The sequence below is a fragment of the Lipophrys pholis genome (genome assembly GCF_963383615.2).
Source record: "Lipophrys pholis genome assembly, chromosome: 7".
NCBI lineage: Eukaryota > Metazoa > Chordata > Actinopteri > Blenniiformes > Blenniidae > Lipophrys > Lipophrys pholis.
Window position 1 is genome coordinate 10,168,480 of NC_137638.1, and position 24,344 is coordinate 10,192,823.

A 24,344-nucleotide genomic window follows, 5' to 3' on the forward strand; every position below is an offset into this window, starting at 1 on the left:
CCGTCCTGTGTCTCCTGATCTATGTCTGCCTCCTGCTCAGTTTCCATCTGTGACTCCCAGCCTCTGTTTCCAAAACAAGATGGAGAGTGTATTCTTCCCAGTCACTGCATCGCTGTCATATCGAAACTGCTATAAAGAGACATAAAATTTAATTTTGGAAGAACAATTTTTAAGCAGCAAATTCAAGCTGATTTTTCACTTGGCTATGCTGGATTTCACTTGAAGCCATCAGACTGGAATACTGGCTGGCCTCTTTGCAAGTACGCGTCTTAACTCGATGACTATTTTGGCTGAAACCAATACGTTTACTCAAATTTTTGAAAACTTGACTTCAAATATCATTCAGTCATGAAAACAGCTGCTTGCAAGAATCAACTAGTTGACTACTTGACTAACTGCTATATGAGCTCTACGTATGTGTCCTCATTACCAGTTCCAGTAAGCATACGAATGAGAGGAAAGACATCGTACATGCTTTCTCAAGTGTGAGTGAGCAGTAAAAGTGGGCAGAAAGAGGTACTAAAAAACAAGACATCTCTTCAGCTACGTTTATCCAAATATAGCTGTGGGGATAGGGGAGAAAGAGTAGTGCAGGCTGGAGGTAGATGGCGGAGGAAGAACATAGGAAGACAGCAAAATAAACTGACAGGAGAAAGTTGTCACACAAACTCTCCTGCTTTTGACAGAACAGCACATAAAAAGAAAGCACAACACAGACGCAAACTGTGTGCATTTAGTAACACAGACCCTACATATGGTGCTTTTTGCCAGCTCAAACCAATATGCTCGCTCCCCTTCTGTCCCTTTAAGAGCCAACCATGCTTTCCGTAAATGGACAAGAAGGGGCGTCTTCTCTACCAAAACCCTTCCTTATTGAAGGGCAATGCGAGTGCAACTGAGGAGAAACATGCATCGAAAACACACATGCACACACTCTTTCAAACAGTAACACTGATGCAATCTCAGGCCAAGAGCAAGTCAGTGTTTGTTTTGTTGTCTGTATGACAACCTCAGGGTTGGATTTTTAGCCTCTGCCTGTCAAATCCAGCCTGCCACTTGCTTTTCTGGGCCTCTCAAAGTGACACCAGCTGTTTTGTCACGGGGGGGGGGGGGGGGGGGGGTCTGCCCATCAGCCTTCATAAACTGAGGATTCGACTGTATACCAGCCCAGAGGGGAGAAAAAAAGTCCTTGAGTAATCGGTTGGTTACGGTTTTAAATGACGAGTTTTAGATCTGAGTGTCCCTCTCACTGGAGGGACGAAACAAAAGGAGCAAGGGGGGGACGGTGGAAGTAGGTGGAGGAAGGGTGGGAAAGGAAAGTGTGTGTGTAGTTGTCTGCATATGTGAAGGAGGGAGATGGGGTGGTGTTCCCAATGTTTCACATGTTTAAAGAGGCAGGGGTGCCTGTCGGTGTGCGTGCTGTGTTCTAGTATGGGGAGTGTTGGTATTCGTTCATGACTGGTCACAGGGAAAATATAAGCAATAATGTCTGTTTTTACTGTAAAACTGTCTGTTTAAATTAATCTTTTTTAAGCTGTAAAAAGAGGGAACAATGAAGGATTACTAATGACCATTGCACAATGCTGAATCGGTTGGCACCCTTAACCAACAGTGAGAATTCCCTCATTTCATGTTCTTCCAGTATATACAGAATTGTTTTTCTCCTGGTACTCCAATTTCCTCCTACAGTAAGAAAACCTGCATTTGTTTTTAACTGGTGACCAAAGATTCCGAGGTGTGAATGCGTGTCTGATATGACTGTCAGTCACTCTGTGCTTGCATTGCCTGTGTCTCAGTTTTTACTTTGACTTTTTTCAGCAGTTGCATGCAAGCACCTGCAGACATGCTGGTTGTTTTCTAATGTCTCAGTCCCCCACATCCTTGACAAGCACGGTCTTTTTTGGAATGCACAGGACCTCCAAATAGAATGCTTACTTGCTTGTTGACAGTGCCATGCATATAACTCTATCGCTGAACTTCGCCTGTATCAGATACGTTCGTGTTTGTGCCTGTTTGAGGGCGTCTCACTCGGAGTGCCTTTTCTTTCCTATTTCTAGAGCACTCAGACAATCTAGTGAGCTGAACTCTCTGGATGGTTATGTTTGACCAGCTGTGTGATAATAAATAAGCTAGCGGAGCTGAGACAACACATACCGATTGGGATCGAATCAAAAAAATAAAGAGATGCTGATGGAGGCAGAGGCAGGGTCTGACATCAACACCTGGCCTTTGCCAAAGAGGAATAATGTTACAGTTTAAAGCGTTAGCCTCAGACGGTTTTACGGCGTTTAAAGATGAAAGCCATTAATAGAATAAAAACATATAGCGAACATCAAATTCTGTATTTGGTACTTGGGTGCTGCTTCGTACCTCATCTGCAGTGTATTTGTGAAGTTAAGCTGTCCCACATCCAGATGATTGTTCAGGGCAAAGAGCAGCAGTCTCATATCTACAAGGTGTGTTGATTTTTCCAGCACTTTTTTTCCCCCCTCACCTGAGGTAACCGGTGTATCGGATCTGAAATGGTCACCCACCTGATGGCTGAACATGACCATGAGCTGCAAAAATTAACTTTCAGTATCAGTTTCACAAGTAATAATTTCCTAAACCATGACGAAGTATGAAAAGATGCACAGAGAACATGTTAAAAAGAGCACATTGAAAAGAAAGAGGCAGGGGACAATTATAGCAAAGAGATGACACAATCTAACTCTAAATACAGCATAAGTGCCTGGAAGCTTTGACTTCCTGTGTCTGTTCCGAATGAAGGCCTTTATTTAGTCACTTGCAGCTGGCCTGCTGCTAGCTACTGTCAAGTTTATTACATAAAAACCCTTCAAAATGACATTTCATCTAAAAGTGGACACAGACAACACATTGGACGACTCAGGATTCTTACCGCTTGAATAACATATACTAAGACAAATGTGACACAAAAGGAAATTAGTATTTTATTAATTGAAAGATGCTTGGTCCGGCAAATGGTCCATTTAGTTGATGAGTCATAAAGCTGATTTTTTGATGTGCACATGAGCATTTAGTCCGCAGAGATTTGACTAAATGCAATAAATCCATGCCAGGCGAAAAGCAGAGGTCCTGGTGCAAGCCAGAGCTGGATGTGGCTGCAGTGAAGACTGCATATATAGTTGCATAAATCCTGTTCATATGTAACTTCGTGGTCTTACACTTGGAGCACAAAGTGTTAAAAGGGTTGTGCGTGCCACATATTTGTCACAGGTTGAATCTTAGATGAATGTGACTTCATTGTTTTTTTTTCCTTATTCCATCACAAATATGGTTTGGATTGTAGATAGGAATACATCTAGTTGAATAAAATGTTAAAATTGGGCTGATGCAGTAAATGATTGCGAAACGGATGCGGTTTATTAGTTAAAGGCTCATCCTAGTATAGGAATACTTTGTCTTTTCATTACCATGTTCATCCACTTGCCCCTCTAAAATAACATTCACCATTCTTGTATTTATCCAACATGCACCAGCAGTATGTGGTGATTAGATTCTGCAGGTGTGGAAACTTGTGTTTCCTGAAATGGACTGCTATAATTCACTTTTATTTTGGTGTAATTCTGTTTTCCTTTTCACATCAATTCATCTGCAATGATTAACATTCCCCAATAAACTAAATTTACACAACGATCTCAGTCATGACACAATGAGAAAACTTTACTTGCTCCTGTGTATATGATTATTCTTTCTTTTCACAGTCAGAGAGGTTACCCACTATGATGCCTTTCACCACCTGATCAGACAAAGCAGTTTATGTTTAGCTGGAATAAAGCTGTGATTGATATATAGACACACACACACACATACATATACGCGAAGAAAGGAGATTGCAAAGGGAAGGAGAGTGCAGAGATGGGGAGGAGTGTGGCACCCGGAGACTTGGTGACAGGCTGGGCCAGCTCAGAGGATGGAATGTTCCAGAAAAATATGTTGCCTATTCATGGAGGACAGGAAATAATAAAGCTCTCTCTCGCCCTCTCTCACTCTCTCATTCCCGAGTCCTCAATCTTTCACACTGAATTCGACAGCCTGTCTTTCCACCTGTCTCTCACCCTCCCTGTCCGTCTCCTCCGCCCTTCCACTTGGCTATCCTGCCCATCCATCTTGGATCAGTTTGAATCAATTCATCTTTTCCTCATTCATGCTTGGGCAAACTCGCTCAGCATGGTGGCGTTACAACGGTTTGACTGGTGGTCGCTGGATATAGACTGGGCTGCCATCTGGATGAGAAGAAGAAGAAAAAGAAGTCCCACTGTCTTGGGTATATGTTTTGTTCATATATATATATATATATGACCAGCTCACAGTCATTCTTTTACCAGCCCGTCTGACTGATGATCGTCCTTTAACCAAGTGGATGATGGTGAAGTAGATTCCAATAGCAGTTCTGGCTTAAACACAGCCACATTAGCAAGATTTGTGAGAGCAAAGGCAGAATAGGAGGAAAATACTGAACAAAAAGACAACATTTTACAATGGCCAAATGACAAAGGTTTAATTTAATTTAATTGCATGCTTATAGACACACAATTCCAGAGCGTCATCCACTCTGATCTGGGGGTAGTTTCAGACTGAAAGGGACAAAGAGGTCTGGCTAGGGTTAATCCTGAGGTCAATCCAGCGCATGCATGCACGCTGGCGCGCGCACACACACACACACACACACTCTTCATGGCAATACTTGTTATCAATATAGTTTCTTCTCTTTGTTCCAGTTCTAAAATAGAGCTGTTTTATTGATCCAAAACAGAAAACAAACCCCAAAAAACATCCAATTATATACAACAACATCAAGCTGAACACACAAATGCAAAATGTACGGTTGTCATTGTCATTTAGATCTTTATACACATGTATCAAACTGCACTCTCAGCCCAAATACATGGGCTCTGTCAAACCTTTAAAATGCCAACGAAAAAAGCGTCAAAAGACTTAAACCAAGGTAGCAGGGTAAAAGGGCTGGCACACACAGTCACACGCACTCTGGATGCACAACACCAAGTGAACATGAAAGACGCGATAACAAAATGATTCGCAATGAATACAAACACACAAGATGTATATGTACTTTCAAATAACAGTGTCCTTTCTCTTTCCCCTAATTCCCCTACAATCAACTGCAGCTCCCCACAGATTGTTTCTATAGGACTACAAACAGATTTGAGCTTAAAAAGCTTTGCATAATCCATTAATTACTGCCGCTTAGTATTCAATGGTGATGATAATCCATTATAGATGCACCAATACTACTTTTTTTAAGGAACGAGAACAAGTATGAGTACTAACCTTTAGCTACTTACCAATACAAGTAATTATTAAATGCCATAAAACATAATTCATACCAATACATACGTTGCATGAAGGCCATGCATTGCTGCAAACTACATCCGTACAGCCCCTGTGTCGATGCTCCACGCACCTCCAACAGCCTTAACGTGTACAGTATGCAGAGAGCAGTGTGTAGAGTCTATCTAATGTACTTTGATCATGTTTAGCCAGTAGCATGGCTGGTGTGTGAAACCAGAAATTCTTTAACATGTAACATGTAGAACGGCTCAGAGGAAAATCCTCCTGGGTCCAGTGAGCAGTTAAACTAACAAGAGACGTTGGGCTAACTTGGTCCGACTGTCACTGGTGATTAAGTCGCTGGCGTTGTAAGAACTCGCTTTCGCCTCCTCTTGAAATGTTGTCAGAACATAATTTGCAGTCTACTTTACTTCTGTCATTGTCATGACATCGCTCATCTCCTCTGGTCTAACTGCGTCTGACGTTGCTGATGGATGACGTCACTTAATATTCGCCATTCCTTGTATCAGGGAGCTTTCACGGGTACAAGTACGAGTATGAGAATTTTGCAGTATCTGACCCTGGATACTGGTATCAGTATCGGTGCATCCCTAATATTCATGAAGGTGCAAGCTTTACTTGCATTGAGAGTGATATTTGGAGACAGGTTGGCACCAAACGCCAAATTGTACAAAGAGATGGGATTTCTAATACATGGTTGTTAAAACCTCTGCAGCTGAATCAGTACAGATTAATTTCTTCACTTCAGTTCTTGATGACTGTTTGTCATCTTCATGGTCGTCTATTAGGCCAAATCCCCAAAACACTGTGCCGATGGTTGAGATCACCGTTGTAAAGTCTAAATGAAAAGTCATTCCTTGTTCCTAATGAGTTGCATAAGAGCAGCCAGGCACACTAAAAAGATTTATACAAGAGCACACATATGCACAGCAGTTGATAGCATGCAAATAAAGACACAGATACGCCCCAATGGTTCAGGACTACACTTGTCTCTGAAGGCCTACTAAGTAGAGACATTGAGTGGAAGTCTTTGAAGCAGGTTGTGTACACCACAGACTCTAAATCCTTTGGAAATGCATTCTTTCAAGACTGACAGATATACAGTGTCCTGTGTTTGTTTAGTGGTGAGGAATGCAGGATAAATGTCGACAAAGCATTTCAACCAAACATAACACATTTCCAGTGATACCAGGTGTAGATACGACAAACATCAATGCAAAAACAAACAAAAAAAAAAGACTTTGCATGCTGGGTCACTTCCTGTTCGTTTCCATATCTAAGATTCTTCATTTTGCATGCAAGTCAATTGAAGTGATCAAACACCCAAGCTTGTCAGACACAGTATCCTCAAAATAAAAAGGTGAGTCGAATAGCACAGAAAGATTGTGGGTTGTGATGCAAGGCAGGAGCAACGAGATGTATGGGAACATGCTGTGGAGCGGTGGACCGAGGGAACAACGCAAGGACAAGAGGGAGCGGGACAGAACGAACAGGTCTTAGTCTCATAAGCCCCACAGTGACCTATATAATGCACAGAGATATATCTGCACTCCAACATCGACTCATCAGATCTGGGGCTTGTGTGAAAGCCGTATGAACACGCGTCATTCAGAAGGTTTTTGTTCAAAGTGACTGAGAATGAAATCATCCAAACTTCAGTTGATATCAATTTAAAAAAAAAAAAAAAAGAAGAAAGTACTGAAATGCCGGCAAAACTGTCTGATCTTTCACTGCAATAAAAATTCAACTACACATCAGATATTCCTATGAGGAGCCTGGGCAGAAAGGAACCTTGACTGAAATTATAAAGAACCACAATAACTTCGAACTCGTAATTTCCACCTATGGGGGTACTCAGAGATTGGACAACTCTCCCATGCGTCCCACGGGGTTATTCAAAGCATCTTTAAGGACATGATCACGTTAGGTCCATGAGGTCCCATGAGAAATCGCAGTAACAAGAGGAGATTTTAACTACAGATGGTGTAACTGCAACCTTCAACGTCAACTGAAAAAATGTTCAAGGTACTTTTTTTTAAGCTTGATCACTAGATCATTAGTGGCTGTAGTCAAAATGGAATTGTATTCAGGGTATGTGTCCATGCTAAGTAACACATTTGGCTGGATTATAAAACTGTCCCATCTATTTTTATTATATCCACAATTCTGCAACACACAAGAGGCTGTCTAATTTGTATACACATCTTTAAATAGGGATTATGAAAGCTTTGCTCTATATCAGAAAATAAATGTCTGATAGTCTTAACAACACAGATTGAAATCTCTTCTGAGAAATTAATAATAACTGAACTGGTGTTTTTATTCAAAGATCAACAAAACAAAGCCGCGATCGACAGTCTCTGAAATAACCATGGAGTGAAATCAACCCTTCTTGATGACCATTCAAGCTGAAAGTACAAATTTTAAGTGTCAGAATGGTGAAATGTAACCTTTTACCCGCAGATGTGTTTACCAAACCACCTGCCAGCTCGTGTGTTTATTTTCAATCTGCTGAGCTGCTGTTTCAGCTCTACGCTACATATCCGACACAGTCTTGCTTGACAAATGATGTTCATGTCCAAGCACAAGTACAGCGAGCAAAGTCGAGGGCAGCCAAAGATAAAACTGTACAGAACTGGATCTCTTAGTGCTTTGCTTCTCAGGGTGTAATGTCAAACCATGCTGATTTATTCAGCAGGTGGCACTTGCCATCCTCAGCTCTCTCCATTAACTTCTTTTGATTAGCTGTGCCATCGCAAAGGTGAGAAGCTTTTTGCCATAGTTAGAAGTTACAAAAGTGCAACCGCTTGCACAATTTCTTATGAATATAGCTTTGCCCGTCCTTTTCGTCTTTGTAATAGTTAGCCATTTTTCTGCAACTGTAAATATCCAATGCATTGAATTTTGGGATGATTTATTCATATTAAACAATCTCACCATGCATATTAAATGAGACAGCATCAATCGCAATGAATATTTATGAAGAGCAATTGATCCTGGCTGAAAATGTGTCGTCAAACATGGTGGTCTTTCCGGGCTGTTCGATGTAACACATTGAATTTTGCTTCTTCATTACCTTATTAACATGGTTATTTGAATTTTCAGGTATCCCGAAGCACAATAATCGTCTCCTGATACCCACTTATTCCAGATTGAATTTATTGTTATTTTCTTCACTGGAACATAAATAGGTTACTCTCCTATCCACAATGAAAGAGTGCTGAGCGTGCCATAAACATGGCCACACAGTGGGTTTGTAAGAGGACTAACTACTTCCTCTTATTGACAGACTGTTAAGTGGACTACATGACCTTTGTTGGTAAGCTTGAAGCCAGGTTTAGTTGATGTACGGGTAAGGACGAGAGGTGACAGTGATAGTTTCTTTGTTAAAGCTGCATGCGGAAAAGCTGGACTATTTCAGGTAAGAGTGAACATGCATACCCCCACCCAATCCCTTCACCCCTAACACACACAGCTAGGATTATTTTAAGCTGAGTTGTATGAGGCACTCGTCAATAATGTGCAGTATATTTGGAATCAGTACATCCTCCGTTTGGGGTTGGGAGAGGCGTTGCAGCCAAACGATGTACTTCTGAGGACGGCATTTAAATGAAGGAACGAGGGCCACAGAGTGATGTAATGGTTAGCACTCACATCAACTGAAGTGCATGTATGCATCATAGAAAAAAAAACTAAATAATGTATTATAATCAATCTTAAAAACATTTTACATGGTGGAACACAGAGTTTTCTGGACTTGGTCAATTTCTTTGTATGATTGGAAAACTGCGGTGTTACATCCAAATATGACACAAAGTAAGTGATGGACCAGCCTGGTGCTGCATGCTTACTTTCAATAAGGGGCCTCCAATGTCAGATTAAACTACAGATATCATCTAATTACAACATTCACAAAAGCTGGTATTTATTTTTCTCTCTGGGCCTTTGTCTAGGTGGCGACAAGATTATGTTAGCAGAACATATTCACACGGGTATACTGCTGAGCCAACGCCCTTCGACTTCACACAACACTTTCTTAATTTGCATAAACACTTGCCACACCACAATCTCTACTACCTATTCAAGAGGTAGTGATTTGGAAGACTGTTGTCTTCTTAGACCTTTTCAGAGGAGGATAACCTCTTGATTCTGACGTCTCAATATATACAACAATGATGCAGTGAGTATGTAAATGTTTCCCTCCTTTCACTTCAACTTTCATCTTGACCTGCCTCTGCTCTGTTCGACTGCTAAACGAGGCATCCAAACAGCTAAATTTTGATTAGCCACATGATTCTCAATCCTGGATTGGAAGCCCAAAGGGTGTTTTTGGTGATGCATGGAATAGGAAAAGCCTCTGATTAAGCCATGTACTGCCTTCAGTCTTTGTGGTTTAATATTCAAACAAAGATTTGCACTGACTAAAATGGATGAGATTTAACTGGGTCTCTATCTACCAGCAATACGCAAGAGGATGCATTAATGTTGTATGCTGAGGTTCACAATTGATAGATATAATGAAAACCTAGATTGGAGAGAAGATTCTATTTTTGGACTTTTTCAAATGACAGAGACATTGTTTGTTACTTGACCGGTCTGTACTGGTTGTTAGTGATGGCTACACTTGCTGTATTATAATATCTATTCAAGGGGCTGTACAGCTATATTTGCCTTAAGCCATAAACCCAACCCTTAATGCTTAAATAGCTGTTTATTCAAAAGCAGTAATTTAGCTCTTACAAGGGTGGAAGTCCAACACGTGTTTTCACAAACAGCAACTCATACACACTGGAGATCAATATAGCCCCAGAGCAGTGTTGAGCACTGGATCTAACCCACATAATCATCTGTAATCTCAAACATCAAATCCCACAGAGATACATTGGAGGGCTGACAACAAGCCCTCATCAGCTCAAAGCATTTCATGGCCACCCCCACTTTCCACACACATGTGAAACACTGCCAGGTACAGACGCTAAAAAGGAGAATTGCAACCCAAGACCAAAACCACTGAGTCAGTCGGCCATAAGCAACACAGAGTACGTTCAGTTTGTTCAAAGGCAGATTGGTTACACAGAAGAACAAAGATGAATGGCATCGCTTAACTTGAAATGCCACATATCGGGAGCTGAATGAAACAGGGATATAGCTGAACAGCAGGCAAGCGAAGAAGAGCTGCGGCAATGTTAACTTAGATCTAGTCTATTCGGAAGGAATAAGTAGAAACAAGGATGGATTCAAGTCCTCAACACCTCGTTTCTACATATACTAGCAAGAAAAAATATGGAGTCCCTCATGACCACTCTCCCTCTTAACTCCATGTAAATGCAAAGGTTATGCTTCGATGGAAGAGACCGTCTTTGTCCCATCTTCACAGAGTGAATTTTCTGCTTCTTTTTTTTTTATGTTCCCCATCTGATTTTGCATTTTGGAAACTCATGTGGACCTGTGCTTGCAACATAAGACAAGCGCAGATCCTGGCCTGCTGCACAGAACATGCATGCACCTCTCCTTCAGGGTTTGTTACAGCAAAGATCTGCATGACGTCACACTCAGCTGAGGACAAAGCCCACTGCTTTCACAGACAGAGAGGCTGGTGGGGGGGTACTACTACTGTCAGAGCAATGCAATGCATGCACAAGCACAGATAAGAGACACAAGATAACTTGCAGATGGGTTTTCCACTGCAAACTGCAAAGTATGTTTTTAGATGTGCGTGTCCTAAAATCTTCCATTTGCATGCATGTGAGACAGCTGGCTGATTCCTATAAGCACATGTGGGTGATGCAGTGTGAGACTGCCTACACGTGTGCCTGCTGTATATGTCAATGCCATCATGCACTCCTTCTCAGTACTTGAGGGGTAGGTGGGGTTTTGGAACATTGCACATGAGCAGAGTAGCAGTGTAATAACAGGCTGCATCACCTATAGATTGTGCATATGGTGTAACCGGGGTGCAGGGGTAGCAGTAATGTGTCCTCTGATTGCATGGTGCAATGCAACTCCCAAATGCAATCCAAGGGAACAATCCACCCATTGCTCACCCTCTCTCCTGTTAAAGCATCACAGTGTTCATCACCATTCCACCCACTGAGCTACAGTCATAATCTCACAGATATACGCCACTGCTGGCTGATCTCTCCTTCTTGCAGAGGCCACCCATGCACAATCCCATGAGGGCATGAGTGTGTAGTTATAACACAATGGGCTGATCTACGCATGCATGTACACAAATTCATGACGGCGAATAATACATTCAGCTCTCCATCACGTTGTCCACATTCAGCGTTATGTGTGCTGCACATAAAGAAAGTGTGAGGAAGGCAGACAAAGCAGGGGAACGCCCCCTTTTACACCCTGCAAGCTACTGTCAGGTCATCATCTGGTTTAAGGCCGGATTCTTCTCATTCCTCATCCGAAAAATTATAACTGTAAGCAGCTGCCTTTTCCTGGGGCACACATTAGACTGGACACATTGAGAAAGTAGTGACTAAACTACCAGGGCCTTTGTCCAATCTCAGTACATCCTTAAAGTGATCACGCTGACTATTAAAAGAAGAAAGAGAAGAAAAAAGGGCTTCCGGAGGCAGGAATGTGAGGGTTTAAAAGGAAAGCGTGGACTCACCTAGTAAATGAAAAGGGGCACTCGGGCAGGCAGTGTGAAGAAGTGACGCGTCCCTGCTGCCTGCTACTTTGGCCTTTTTCTGTTTCCTCTGATGACGGCTTCCAGGTGGCTGAACGTTTTCAGCTCGAACTCCTCGCTTTTCCAAACAGTTTCACTGTCGTCCTCCCACTCTGCCCCGACTGGCACATCGGTCAGTTGTAGGCTACCTACGCTCCGTCCCTTCCTCTCTCCGAGTCCGTCTCCTGTCTTCTTTTTTTTTTCCCTGCTCGCAGCTGTTTTCGTTGTTTCAACCTTTTGCCTAAAATTCCTCCCCTGTCCCTTTAAGCCACATCGTTTCCGGGGTTTGCTGGAATTTATAGAGTGGGCGGGGCTTCGAGACCAGCTGAGCTCCTGTCATTTAACCGATTGGCTGCTTCCGTACCGCTCAACAAATCAGCATTCCGAGATAACGATTACTTTAAAATATGTAAGTGTATGCAAAAAGCCTGCTTTGTGATTGGCTGACGGATTAACTTCAGTCCCTCCCAGTACACGTGCTTTTTTCTACCCTCCCAGTCTTTAGTGCCAAGGATGGCTTTTGTGCTGCAGCTATGACAGCCTCTATTTCATTTAATACATCCCTCTAAACACTGTACAGACGCACCAAGCACATACCAATATTGGATGGATTAAAGTTTCTTAATTTACACTCAAAACCAATTTAACCATATATATTCGTATTTGGCACAGAATGAACCATAGCAATGCTGTCAGAGGGCTAAGAATAAACCAGCTACACTTTGTGTCCCCTCACTGCCTTGCAGCTGCACTGAGCTCCACGCCCATCTACCCAGAACACACTGGGGCCCTATTATTCTCTGCTGGGGTGAGGATGAGGCCTGGAATGATAAAAGCTGTGGAATAAAAAATAAGATATGGCTTCGTCTGCTGCTGGCCGCTCATTTATCTCTGTGGCGATATTCCCCTAGGTGATACAACCATTCCTTGCTTTGCACACATTGTCACTGCCAAATCTCAGTCGTGCTTAATGAGTCATTCCTTATCATTTTATGCATGACAAGTCTGCACTGTCAGAATATTAAATGAGACCAATGAGGTTAAAGAGTAAAATGTAGATATGCAAGGTCATAAAAGCCAGATTCAAAGATTGAAATACCGTCATTTGAGGTTAGATGGTGTCCATCAATTATGCACATAATGAGGACACGACAAAAAGCCATTTTGCATTTGAAATAAACTAAAGCTTGTGGGGGTGTTCTTGACATTTCTTCTATAAAAACACAGAAAAGAACAATCTGTGTTTATAACTGCACATACAAATACTCTGAGGCACTGCTGCCTCCTGCAAGTCCAAGATCATTTAAGATGAACTGAGTGGAAGTGGAAACATGTCCTCCAGTGCAAAGATTGAGGAAATTCAGATCACTCTTGTAAATTATGGACAGACTCTCACACTTCCTGCAACTGGGAGAGGGAAAATACAACCCTGGGAACAGGTCCCATCTACATTTTAACATCATAGTTTCATTGAGTGTGGGCTCTAAACTGGCCTGTCTGTAGTCCAGACAGGTGAAACAACAGAGCAAAAAAAGACAACAAGTAGAAGATCCTTAACTGCTAAGCAGCTGGAATACAACCCCATGACAGGGCTCTTAAGAACAATGATCAGGCCTACAGCATATATTTTTGCAACATAATGAAAGTCAATTTTGAATAATCTTTTGCTGTAAAACAGCATTGTGACATCTCTTGGGACAAGCATTGCATCTCCTTACATATTAAATGTTCAATATCAGCATTGAAAACACTTAAATGAGCACATTTGGAATGTTAATCCTTAAAGTTACAAAGAATCTGCAGTATAAAATGCTGTTAATGAGAAAACACACACCTCCAACACTCAGTGTGACATTTGCATATGTAACCTCTGTGCCTTCTCAAGTGATTCATCTTACAGGAGCCTGATCTTAAAGGGGAAATAAAAGCTTGTTACTTTCTGTAAAGTAAAAAAAAAAAAAAAGAAGCAAGGAACTTATTGGAAAATAAATTGCCAAACTTGTACGATTCAAAACATCTAATAAAATGCTTTAGGTGAGCTTATGAGAAAGTAAAACGTAGCATCGAATTATGCATTTACATGCAGCACTTTCCACTGAGATTGACGAAACCACTGTTGTATTAAGCATAAATACACGTTAACCCACAGAAACAGGCGGTGTTGTTCAGTATTTGGCGCCACCTTGTGTTGACTTGATGTAACAGTTACACTGTTCTCAGTCCAAAGAAACTTGTTGGCAGAAATCCAGTTTTTACTCACATCACAGCTTTCCCAGTTTATTAAATCCAGCTGATCTGTGACAAATAAAGTGTCAGGAACTGTTTAGTTTGACTCTAGCAACTGTGAAGCAGCATGTTTATTGAGGATTATGCAGTTTATTTATACGAAAAACAACAACAAAGGAAACTCGATTACATAAATATACCAGGATCTAGTGCTTATAACACTGTGACAAAAAAAGTTAGAAACTCTGCGATTACATGTATTTCATTTTTTACCACAGAATCCTCACACTCAGCTTCCAGTGTGGTCAGAATTAGTCGGCTGTTCAGAGGTTCTGGTCTTCTGTGAGCCCTCGGTGTCATGTTCCTTCCTCCTCTTCTGTCTGCTCTTCTTTCCTTCCTCTTGTCTGAACTGGTGCCTGTTGTGTGGAAAAAATAAGCATCAACGTGTAGAAACAAGTGACGTTATTTGATCTAAGGGTTTAAAACTAAACACAATGGCTGACTCAGTAGAAGGAAGCATATTTAATTTGATGTATAAACAGAGTTTTGGTCTCTTGAACAACCTGACTGAACCAACAAGTGTGGAAATATTACAGAGGCATTGAATAAACAACCGGGCCTCGAGTGCAGAATCCCGTATCATGTCATGTAACAGTGTACTTATACAACAATAAAGGATCCTTGAAGATCATCAAAATACATCAGCATACAAGTCATCAGTACTCATCAGTGATGCATTGTTTTTAACTAGCTGTGAAGATTTGTTTTTGGTTTTCAACGTAGATCAAATACAAGTTAAAATCAACAGCTTCTTGCAGGTTTATTATTAGTTCAGTCAAGTCATTTGTTGTCATTTCACTTGCAACACAATTCAAAAAGAGAACATGAGTCAAATGGAGGATGTCGTTTTTGGAAAATGAGCTTAAACAAACATAACATAAATATGTTTGCCGGTGTTGGTATTGACTCACCTGGACTGCCAGCGCCGGCCGCTGTTCCACACTCTACCAAAGGAAGGAAGCCAGTTGGCATCTGTATGTGAACTGTGATCGAAGTTGGCCCCGACTCTGTTGGGAGGAAGCTTTCTCAGCTTCTCTTGTTCCTCTGACAAAAAAACAGATAATATTGATGAAATTAATTTGCTTAGATTGTGATACATTTTTGTTCATGAGTTCACCAAGATATTCTCGTGGTATCAGTCAGACACTGAGCTTTAGAAATTTTGAAAAGTTGAAGCAGCACTTAAAGTTGTGCGTGAGAGCAAAGCATCTAATAGAAGCCTTAATTACATGTGATTGCAATGGAACGCAAGTCTGTCAGTGTGTGATGCTCTAAACAATGTATGAGCTGCTCTATGTTGACCATTTATGGTTGAAAATAGAAGCAGATCGATGTACACCAATTTCTAGGTGGAACGTAGTGAAAAACGTTAATATGGATCCCATGCAATTTTAAATGAACATGATAGTAAAGTAGGCCTGGCGTCGCACTCTGTTTGAGGAACTCCTGGAGCGAGGGACCGATCTCTGGTTGTGCAGCCGCTCCGGAGGTCCCTTCCAGGGGGTCGTTCTGGAGCCAGGGAGGGACGGCTCCTTCAACAGAGAGAGGCAATGATGAGTGCTTTTCATCAATCATGGCAATAAGATCATCACAATTCAAAACAAAACCACCGGGGTTGAGCAAGAGTCCTCAAAACTATATATAGCACATAAAAAGTATAGTTCTTAAATACCGACAGTGAGACACGGGTGAAGAGTGTCTGTGGATACTTAAGGACGACCTGCAGAGTTCTATTACTGTACCTGTATGAACGTTTCCACCACTTGATGAATCCTGTACCAGAGGACAATAAATGATCAGAGTCACTGCATTTGTTTTAAAAGGACACAAGAGTAGAATACAAATATTTGTTATTTAGCCTCACCACTTTCACAATGAGAGCTGTCAGCCTACCTGATGTCCAATGAAAGTCAGCCCGTGCCCTGCCGCAGCCCAGGGGGCGTCAACCATGGAGTCGCGGAAGCTGCTCGCCGCCTGCTGGTTGCGTCCACGAGACAAAAACTGAACGCTGCTCCCCAGAAAACAGGATCGCCAAACAAATTAAGTCAATGGATGTACGTCTGATGGCTAAAAGGTAAGAAGAGACGATCTCGCTGGACGGAGATTTACCTCGAAGAATCCACTGCAGACGTGCTGGAGCTGTTGGGTCCATTGAATGACTCCGGCTCTGCATCACGCTGATATTGATTCAGGAAAAGCCAACAGTGGTTCACAGAGGAAGTCTGACATCTAATCAAACCCCCATCTTGGCTTCTACCATCAAACTTCTGCCTCAAAATGTCACCAAGCGTCTATAAAACTGTCTTAAAAACACCAGCCATGATTATTGGCGTTAACCTAAATCTTATAGGATCTAGATTTCAAATCATTTATCTGGTGAGTGATGGGATATGTCGTCATTCAGTTAAAAAAAACAACCCCAAAACATTTAAAATCAGAGTGATGGATACTGCCACTGAATCCCTGGAAAACAAACCTCTAAGAGAGACTGAATGACTTCCTGTCGCTGCTTTTCCAGGGTCCGGATGTGATCAGCTTGCTTTAATCATGAGAAGAGAAAAAAAACCCGATCAATGTCTGCACCTTTCACAATGTTTGAAATCTGTGGACTGAAATACATCGGCTTGAGATGGTCAACTTAAAAATATCCAAGAGACACACTTTTGAAGAGACACAAGTAGTTTGAGTTACAGTAGCAGTGCATTTGCCACAAGTGATGACAATATTTTATTTATTTCAGTTACTTGTTGACGCTACTAGAGTTAAGTAATAAATTAAATTAAAATTAAAATTCCATTTATTGGATAGATTCCAGTTTTATCATGATGATTGTGAAAAGTACAGAAACGTTAAATGCTGTTAAGGTGGAAAATAGGTTTAAAGTTACAGGAAAGAAAATAGCTCCTCGTATGTGTAATTAGGATTAACTATGAACTGCAGGGGGTAAATGGAGAGAAGGAATTTCCCCATAAAGTTTTCCCAGCTTTTTCTACTAAGTGTTTGTTTCAACCAGGCTTGAACACTACCCTGGATTACATTAAAAAATTAAAAATGATGACTTGTTATATTTCAATACCTGTTTGATGTATTCATCCTCTTTCTCCACAAATGTTTCCAAAACTTTAGAGACTTCAGCTTTAAACCTAAACAAAAGACAAAGAATAGTGAGTATTGGGAATATTTTACTCTCTTCGTTTAGTTTTGGAGGTTCCGCTATCATTCCCCACCTTTCAGTTTCCTCCTCTGTGACGATGAACTTGTCTCTAATCTTTGGGTCGGCCTTGTTGTCCCACCAAAACTTGTGTGTGTTCTTCCTGTGGTCTGACCTGAAATTGAACACAGTTCACAATGGATGAGGTGTTCCTTCTCCAGTGAACAGCGGTTCTATGTGCTTTTCAAGGTAAAACATTTTTATCGCTCTTGCTTCATTCGATCTCCATGCAGGACAGAAGCAGTCTGTTGTGAGATCATTGGCCAATCTCTGTGAGCAGGTCAGGTCGCAGGTTATTAGAGGACCCGTCACACATCCTGTTCGCTGTGTTTGACTAGATATGAGCCAGCTGTTGTTGGCGTGATTATTGACTTTGTAAACACTGTTTGGATGTTAGAGGTTCCTCAGTGCGAGATCTCATAACTCATTGAATGTCTGGCGTGTAATCCGATTCTTCTGACAGAACCACGAGTTGTAATATAAAGGCTGTTAAAGTCCTATTGGACAGGGACAATGATCAAACATCATAAACAAACATACGTAGCCATGTGTTCTAACAAGCCTCCGTGCAGCACCGTCATGTTGCTGTCCGTGACATTTCTCTGGATTTCCAGGCCGCAGCAGTAGCACCAGAATGTCTGTTCGTGCTGGGGGCAATCAAACTTTTCCACTTGGGGCTTTTTAAGTGTTCGGCGAGCCTCTTTCACCTGGAAAAGTTCAAGTAAATGTAAATTGAAAGCAGTTGAACGCAGAAAAATAGTTTAGTGCATTCTACCGCCAGAACATTTAAAATGTTTTAAAATGAGGGTGTAGTGTGAGGTGTTTCAGACACACAAACACAAAAACAAAATTGCAGGAACATCTATTTTGAGTTCTATGAAAACAAATAATATACACAATTAAAGGGTGCTGGTACATATATATATATATATATATACAAACACACTATATTTTTTACTGGAAATTTGACTAATAGATGTAACAATAGCCACATGTTTTAGACACAAAATCACAGACTATCAGGGACCTTTTACAATGTGGTTAAAGTCGTATTGTTTGACATATACACAGAACTAGACATTGAAACACTGTACGAGGGTTACCTAAATATCTACAGCTAACCTTCAGTGCTACTATGAAATGTGCGTTCAAGATGAAAACACACGATAACAAAATACCGCAGATAATCAAATGAATGAAATAAAAAAAAAGATGATTAATTGAATGTGTGTACCTTTTCCAGAAATTTGAGGAGAACGACTCTCAGTCTGCTTTGGTGGCTTTTTCCGAAGATGTGTGCTTTCCCGGTAAATGTTGTTTGTCTACATATAGCGCAGTAATACGCTCCCATTTAGAGGCTGGGCAAGATCCCGAACATGAAATTAGACTGAGATACTGAGACAAAATAGAAAAATCGTTCCTTCCACCGCACAAAATCCAAACGGAAGCTGTGTGAGGAAGCGGCGCACTCCTCTTTTCCTATATTCTTTTAAGACATAGCGCCCCCCACCTGTCTGGAGGGTGAAATGCAGGCAGTAGAGTAGTACAGAAGAGAAGTACTTGATTAATCCCAGAGGGAAATCCTTTACATCGTTGCTCCTCACAGAGTAGAATGTATAGATGTCAAGTGTTATCAACTGTTCCCACGGACAACAATAAGTGTTACACACAGGAAAAAACAACAGATGCGAATTTAAGGATTTGATCTATGTTGCGTATTTCTCGTAGATTTAGGTTTTTTTTATATCCAGACGTTCAGAATGAAACAGTGACAATGAAATTTTTTTTACAGTGTTCAGGCTTGGAATAAAAAAGATTTGCCCTTAATTACTTAATGATGTCTTGATTGTGTTCAGAGGAAATTCAAACAGTGTCACTATATTTGAACATCTGTGAAAGAAATAATAAAAAAAGATAGTTTCTTGTTCAAAGACAAAATCTGGTTTTTAAATCTATTGGTTCCTCCTAACCCCAGGTAAGTAGAATAAAATTAAATGCAAGCCAAGCCAAAGCTCAGGTCTTTGAAGATTAAAGATTTTTTGCTCTTTGGGTGTAAGGAAATGTTTAAACGAAGTAGATACTTTGAATATCACATCATTATATTCATTACCCTCAAAAGATCTAACTCCTTACCTCATGATGATGACTCTCATGTAGATTTCTTCTACTTTTTCCAGCATTATATGATCAGTTAGGGCCTATCTATATCATACAAATCAAATAGATAATGTGTTTTTATGTAATGAACAGTTGTGTGAACTGATAGAAGATCGAAGGCTGAATGCAAAGAGGACTGCTATTTGTAACATTTACTTAAGTTCTTGTATTTATTGGAAATCATATCATTGGGCAGCCTTAAATTAAAGCATTTTATACAAGTCCATTTATCAAAGGTTGTCTTTCTATTTGCGACTGTTGGAATTTCTTCGTTTTTCGGGCGTGCCTGTGGCGATGGAGTCCCAGTCTGCCACAACGTGCAGGGGGGCGGTAAAGCGCCGCGCGTCGCGCGCCGCGTCCGAACGCAGAAGAAGAAGCGCGAGCTCAGCGTGACAGACGCCCAAGCGCTTTTGGTCTGCATGGAAATATAGGAAGATGTATTCGGTCCACGGCCTCAGGGAGTTTATCAACGAGCGACTGAGTGTTGTTGCCGAGGACATTATCAAAGTGTTTGAGAAGACTGTGGTCCGGTACGAGGAGGAGATCCGCCGCCAGCGCAGCCTGCTCTACTCCGTCTGTGACGCTCAGACTCACTTCACGGGTACGGAGAGCAAACCTCGTGTTTTAACTTAAATATACTCTGCTTTGCACAAAATGCCAACGGGAATGCCTTTGTATCGGCCTTAACTTACACTAACGTGCACAGTTTTACTTTAATGTACATAATGGAACCGGGAATATTTATGTAATACATTTTTGCCTGAATATTTAATTCTTTTTTTAAATATGTGTATATATGCCTTGAATAAAACATTTTGAATATATGAGCTCGTTAGAATTATGTGAGTTTATTATTTTTTTTAAAGTCTTCAACAAGAACTAAATATTTTAAATATTTTGGCCACTTCTATTTGTCTGATGTCATAATAAAGAACAGGCAGGTGTGTCAAACATAAGGCCTGTGGACCGAAACGAGTCTGGCACAACATCAAGGCCCCGTTTCCACGACAGCGTTTCAAGTGAAAATGTATGTTTTCCAGTTTCGTTTCAGGAAAGTTTTGCGTTTCCACACCAACATTTCGCCCGTTTACACGAAAATGGCAGAAACGCTTAAAACGATGTAGTTAGCATGTAGGGCCACTAGTGGGTGCTGATGGTTGTTTTTCTAATGAAACCACAAACACATGAGAGAACAATACGCTATAAGCATCAATTTCGTGATTTCTTTAATATATAAACATGTTATTTCTATGTAATGTAATTTTTTGAAGCTCTATAATAAACTTGGACTTTGTCACAGTGTGAACTGTTTGAAAATGTTGAATTCACACTTTTTTTTTTTTTGTTGATAATATTCAGACTCTGGTTTTGTTAAAACGTTTAATAGACATAGTTTCATCATACTTTCTTCCACTGAAAGAATAGAAAAATATTTATTTGGAAAAGATTCTTGTCATTCGTCTGAAAACCTCAAACTTACTTCTCTGACACGTGTTTCTCTGAAGCGAGTGGCTAACTTCCTGATCAAACCATTCCTTTCATGCATTCAATACTTACAAGACGGTTTACAATTGTGCCGTGACGGCAACCTGTGCAACAACAAGTCCCTCTGTCTACCGGAGGCAGCAGCAGCTGCTGGGGAAGTTGCAGTTTCAGGTGTTGCAGCAGCTGTTGAAGCAACAGGAAGTGACGTGGTTTTCTGTAACAAATATCTGCTTGTTCGTCCTTTTTCAACTTGGTCGGCTGTATTTCTGTTGAAGTGACTCAAATGAAACCCGTATAGTAAACTCAATGCATATTTCTATTATCCGTCACAACCTTTGTGTGAACATTTACATACGTCCCAGGGTTTCTACGCGGGTGTCTGTATATAAGCATGTAATTACACACGTGCCCATCTTCAACTATCGTTGAACATTTTGAGTTTGAGAACCACTGTCTGTCTGAGAGTTTTAAAAAAAAGTGTGATAGTTAAAGAATGTGTGACAGTTATGGAATGTTTGGAAATTTAAAAATACGTGACAGTTTTAGACTGTTTGAGCATTTTTCAACCGTGATTCTCCAACTGTGGTACGTGAGCTCCCTCTAGTGGTAACGGGGCAAGTCATAAATAATTTTTTTTATATATATATATTTTTTTAGATATAATATTATCAAAATAGTACAAAAAAACGAATGCGATTTATATTTAAAATAAGTGTATAAGTGATAAGTCCATAGCCAATAGGGTAAACCTCCACCTCTGTCCTCCCATCGTGAGCATGGTGACGCCTGACAGGCTAATGAGCCACATTCTGAGTCATCCAGAAGTTGCGTCGGCCCGAGATGTTATTATTCCACTTGGAGGATTGAATTCATCATTGTGTAATCAATTAAAAACTTTCAACTGGAATATTTCACTCCTAGAGATCTGGGATATTATGCAGTACATATATATAATGTATCCTATAAATAAAGTGTATTGATTTTTTTGAAGTATTCCTTGACAAAATAATAAAAAGTCTGTGCAAAAGATGATGGCAAGAAAGGTGAGCTATTCTTTTTTTCAGAACATTAAAGTGGAACTTGACACTGAGAAAATAGTGCAAATAATATACAATCAGTTTTGTTTTGTAAAGTTCAGTTTGATCTTATTTTTCCTTTTTTTTTTTTCCCTGTTTAGCTGTATTTTCAGTTATTATAGCCACTGCCACTCAGGCTTATTGATTTAAACACCTGCACGTTTCCTAACTTTGTCAATGTTGCTTTTCTTTCAGAGGCGTTTTGTTCTCACAAGTTTTCTTTTCCAATAAATCTCGCAGGCAAACCTCAGTTTGACTGCAGATAGTAGTTTCTCTCCTCCTTCAAATTAAAAGCCCGGACCGTGTCTTTCTTTCAGAGCTGCCAGGCCGTCATGTCTCTCAGGCGGAGGAGGCGGAGATTCACCGTGAGCGGCTGGAGAGCAGCACCACTGTGCACCAGGAGGACGCGGAGCCTCCGTGGTTCAAAGAGGAACTGGAGGAACCGTGGCGCGGCGCTCAGGATGCAGAGCAAGCCGTGGTGAAGCAGGAGGCGGACATCGTCATGCTGACTGTCGCTCACGACGAACGTGACAACAGTGAAGATCAAAGCGTGTATCCGGACACCGGTGAATCTCATCGGGCGGCAGACGGAGAGCCGGGAGACGCCGGATCGAGCCAGAACTACACCGCTGGCCAGTGTGGAAGCTTGATATTTGCAGAAAGTGCGAAGAGAACCCCACAGGAATGCAAAACACACAATGACAGCGTCTTCAACAGTGTTGTGTATAAAATTCCCTTCAAGCCTCATTCCGGTCAGACTTTTTTGAAATGTGACACTTGTGAGAAAGGCTTCAAGTTCCGCTCGAAGTTAATCCGACACATGAGAATCCACACGGGTGAGAAGCCGTACTCTTGCAACGTCTGCGGCAAAAGTTTCAATCAGATGTCTGCTCTGAAAGTTCACAAGAGGATCCACACGGGTGAGAAGCCGTACTCCTGCGAGACATGCGGGAAGAAGTTCACGGACACCTCGATTTTGAAAAGGCACAGGAGGACGCACACGGGCGAGAAGCCTTTCCCCTGCGACGTCTGCGGGAAGAGTTTCTACGAGGTGACGGCCCTGAACAATCACACGCGAGTTCACACAGGTGAAAGGCCGTATTCCTGCGAAACATGCGGGAAGGATTACAGGTACTTTGGCGATTTGTCTGTTCACATGAAAACACACAAGGATGCTGTGACATCGGAGGATAATGTGTTCTAAAAGATTCAGTCGTCACTGGTCACGAATCAGCAGAGAAGTCTTGACTAGAGCTCACGTGTTTGTTTGTTTTATTTGTTTATGACTGCTTCACCAAGACACGAGGATCTTAATATGAAGTTCATTAATGACACATTGTCTTATTTATGTTTGACGTTCATTTTTTGTTTTTATTTAAGTCGGATTCATTCAGGTTGCACAGTGTGCCTGGACACGAGCATTAAGGCACTTTACTAACTTGAGTCTTGCTTCTGTTTTTATTGTTGCCAGTTTACTGTTTTAAGGTCTTTATGTACAGCACTTTGTTTCAGCTGTGGTTGCTTTTTGACTCCGCTCATATAAATAAAGTTGAGTGGAGCTACTTGATGTGCACTTTCACTGTTCTCAATAATGGTTCAGTTTCCTGGAGGTTTTGTTTGGATTTTTTTCTTCTTCCTTACACTTCTGCCAGTCTACCTGGTTTTTCTGTACAAAATATATATAAATATATTTTAGAGAAACAGTTCACACGCAGATATTTATTACAAAATATATATATATATATTTTGTAATAAATATCTGCGTGTGAACTGTTTCTCTCCTCATAAATGCCCAGATAGCAAAGCTATTATTGGATGTGATGATTACTCATCTCACACAAGGAACCTGGACTCAGACGTAGCATATTCGGGGATATTGTAAAGCACTTTGTTCTGAATTTCAATTTAAATACATACTATTGTCACTCGTCCTATTTTGACAGACTTACATTTTGGATTGTACTCTACCAGTTCTTTTTTTTTCTTCAATTATAAGAGGAAATAATCAGAACAATGTCTTTTTTTAAAGACTGTCTGGGAGAACAGGATGAGCTGCCATCATCAAGTGCATGGTTAGATATATTGGCACTTGCTTTGATTGGACTGGCAAGGA

The 24,344-nt window shown here is 41.0% G+C and overlaps 3 protein-coding genes across 3 annotated transcripts in view; 1 reads left to right on the forward strand and 2 right to left on the reverse strand.

The window, feature by feature from the left end:
- Positions 1-12,273, reverse strand: part of atosb (atos homolog b) — a 32,763-nt gene extending 20,490 nt beyond the window's left edge. Inside the window, exon 1 of the mRNA XM_080466732.1 lies at positions 11,960-12,273. The gene's annotated coding sequence lies outside the window, so the exon portion shown is untranslated. The remainder of the gene's footprint in view (positions 1-11,959) is intronic.
- A 2,065-nt stretch (positions 12,274-14,338) lies between these two features.
- cenatac (centrosomal AT-AC splicing factor) lies at positions 14,339-18,994 on the reverse strand. The gene is made up of 11 exons (XM_080468298.1): positions 18,748-18,994; positions 18,054-18,220; positions 17,530-17,628; positions 17,379-17,445; positions 16,779-16,841; positions 16,412-16,479; positions 16,196-16,310; positions 16,045-16,075; positions 15,733-15,834; positions 15,214-15,346; positions 14,339-14,658 (listed from the first exon to the last, which is right to left on the reverse strand). The coding sequence occupies exons 1-11, from the start codon at positions 18,862-18,864 to the stop codon at positions 14,532-14,534; spliced, it is 1,089 nt and encodes a 362-aa protein (XP_080324424.1). The 5' UTR covers positions 18,865-18,994; the 3' UTR covers positions 14,339-14,531.
- A 1,042-nt stretch (positions 18,995-20,036) lies between these two features.
- On the forward strand, positions 20,037-23,899 carry LOC308112547 (uncharacterized protein). The gene is made up of 2 exons (XM_080468143.1): positions 20,037-20,271; positions 22,549-23,899. The coding sequence occupies exons 1-2, from the start codon at positions 20,106-20,108 to the stop codon at positions 23,433-23,435; spliced, it is 1,053 nt and encodes a 350-aa protein (XP_080324269.1). The 5' UTR covers positions 20,037-20,105; the 3' UTR covers positions 23,436-23,899.
- Positions 23,900-24,344: the final 445 nt, after the last annotated feature.

What these genes read in the sequence shown, in the direction of transcription:
- cenatac (XM_080468298.1), bottom strand. Translation starts at nt 18,864, where the DNA reads ATGGGAGCGTATTACTGCGCTATATGTAGACAAACAACATTTACCGGG. An exon ending in TGGTGGAAACGTTCATACAG is followed by an intron (nt 15,835 to 16,044) that starts GTACAGTAATAG and finishes TCTCTGTTGAAG; the next exon opens with GAGCCGTCCCTCCCTGGCTC. An exon ending in GGCCGGCGCTGGCAGTCCAG is followed by an intron (nt 14,659 to 15,213) that starts GTGAGTCAATAC and finishes TCCACACAACAG; the next exon opens with GCACCAGTTCAGACAAGAGG.
- LOC308112547 (XM_080468143.1), top strand. Translation starts at nt 20,106, where the DNA reads ATGTATTCGGTCCACGGCCTCAGGGAGTTTATCAACGAGCGACTGAGT. An exon ending in CGCTCAGACTCACTTCACGG is followed by an intron (nt 20,272 to 22,548) that starts GTACGGAGAGCA and finishes TCTTTCTTTCAG; the next exon opens with AGCTGCCAGGCCGTCATGTC.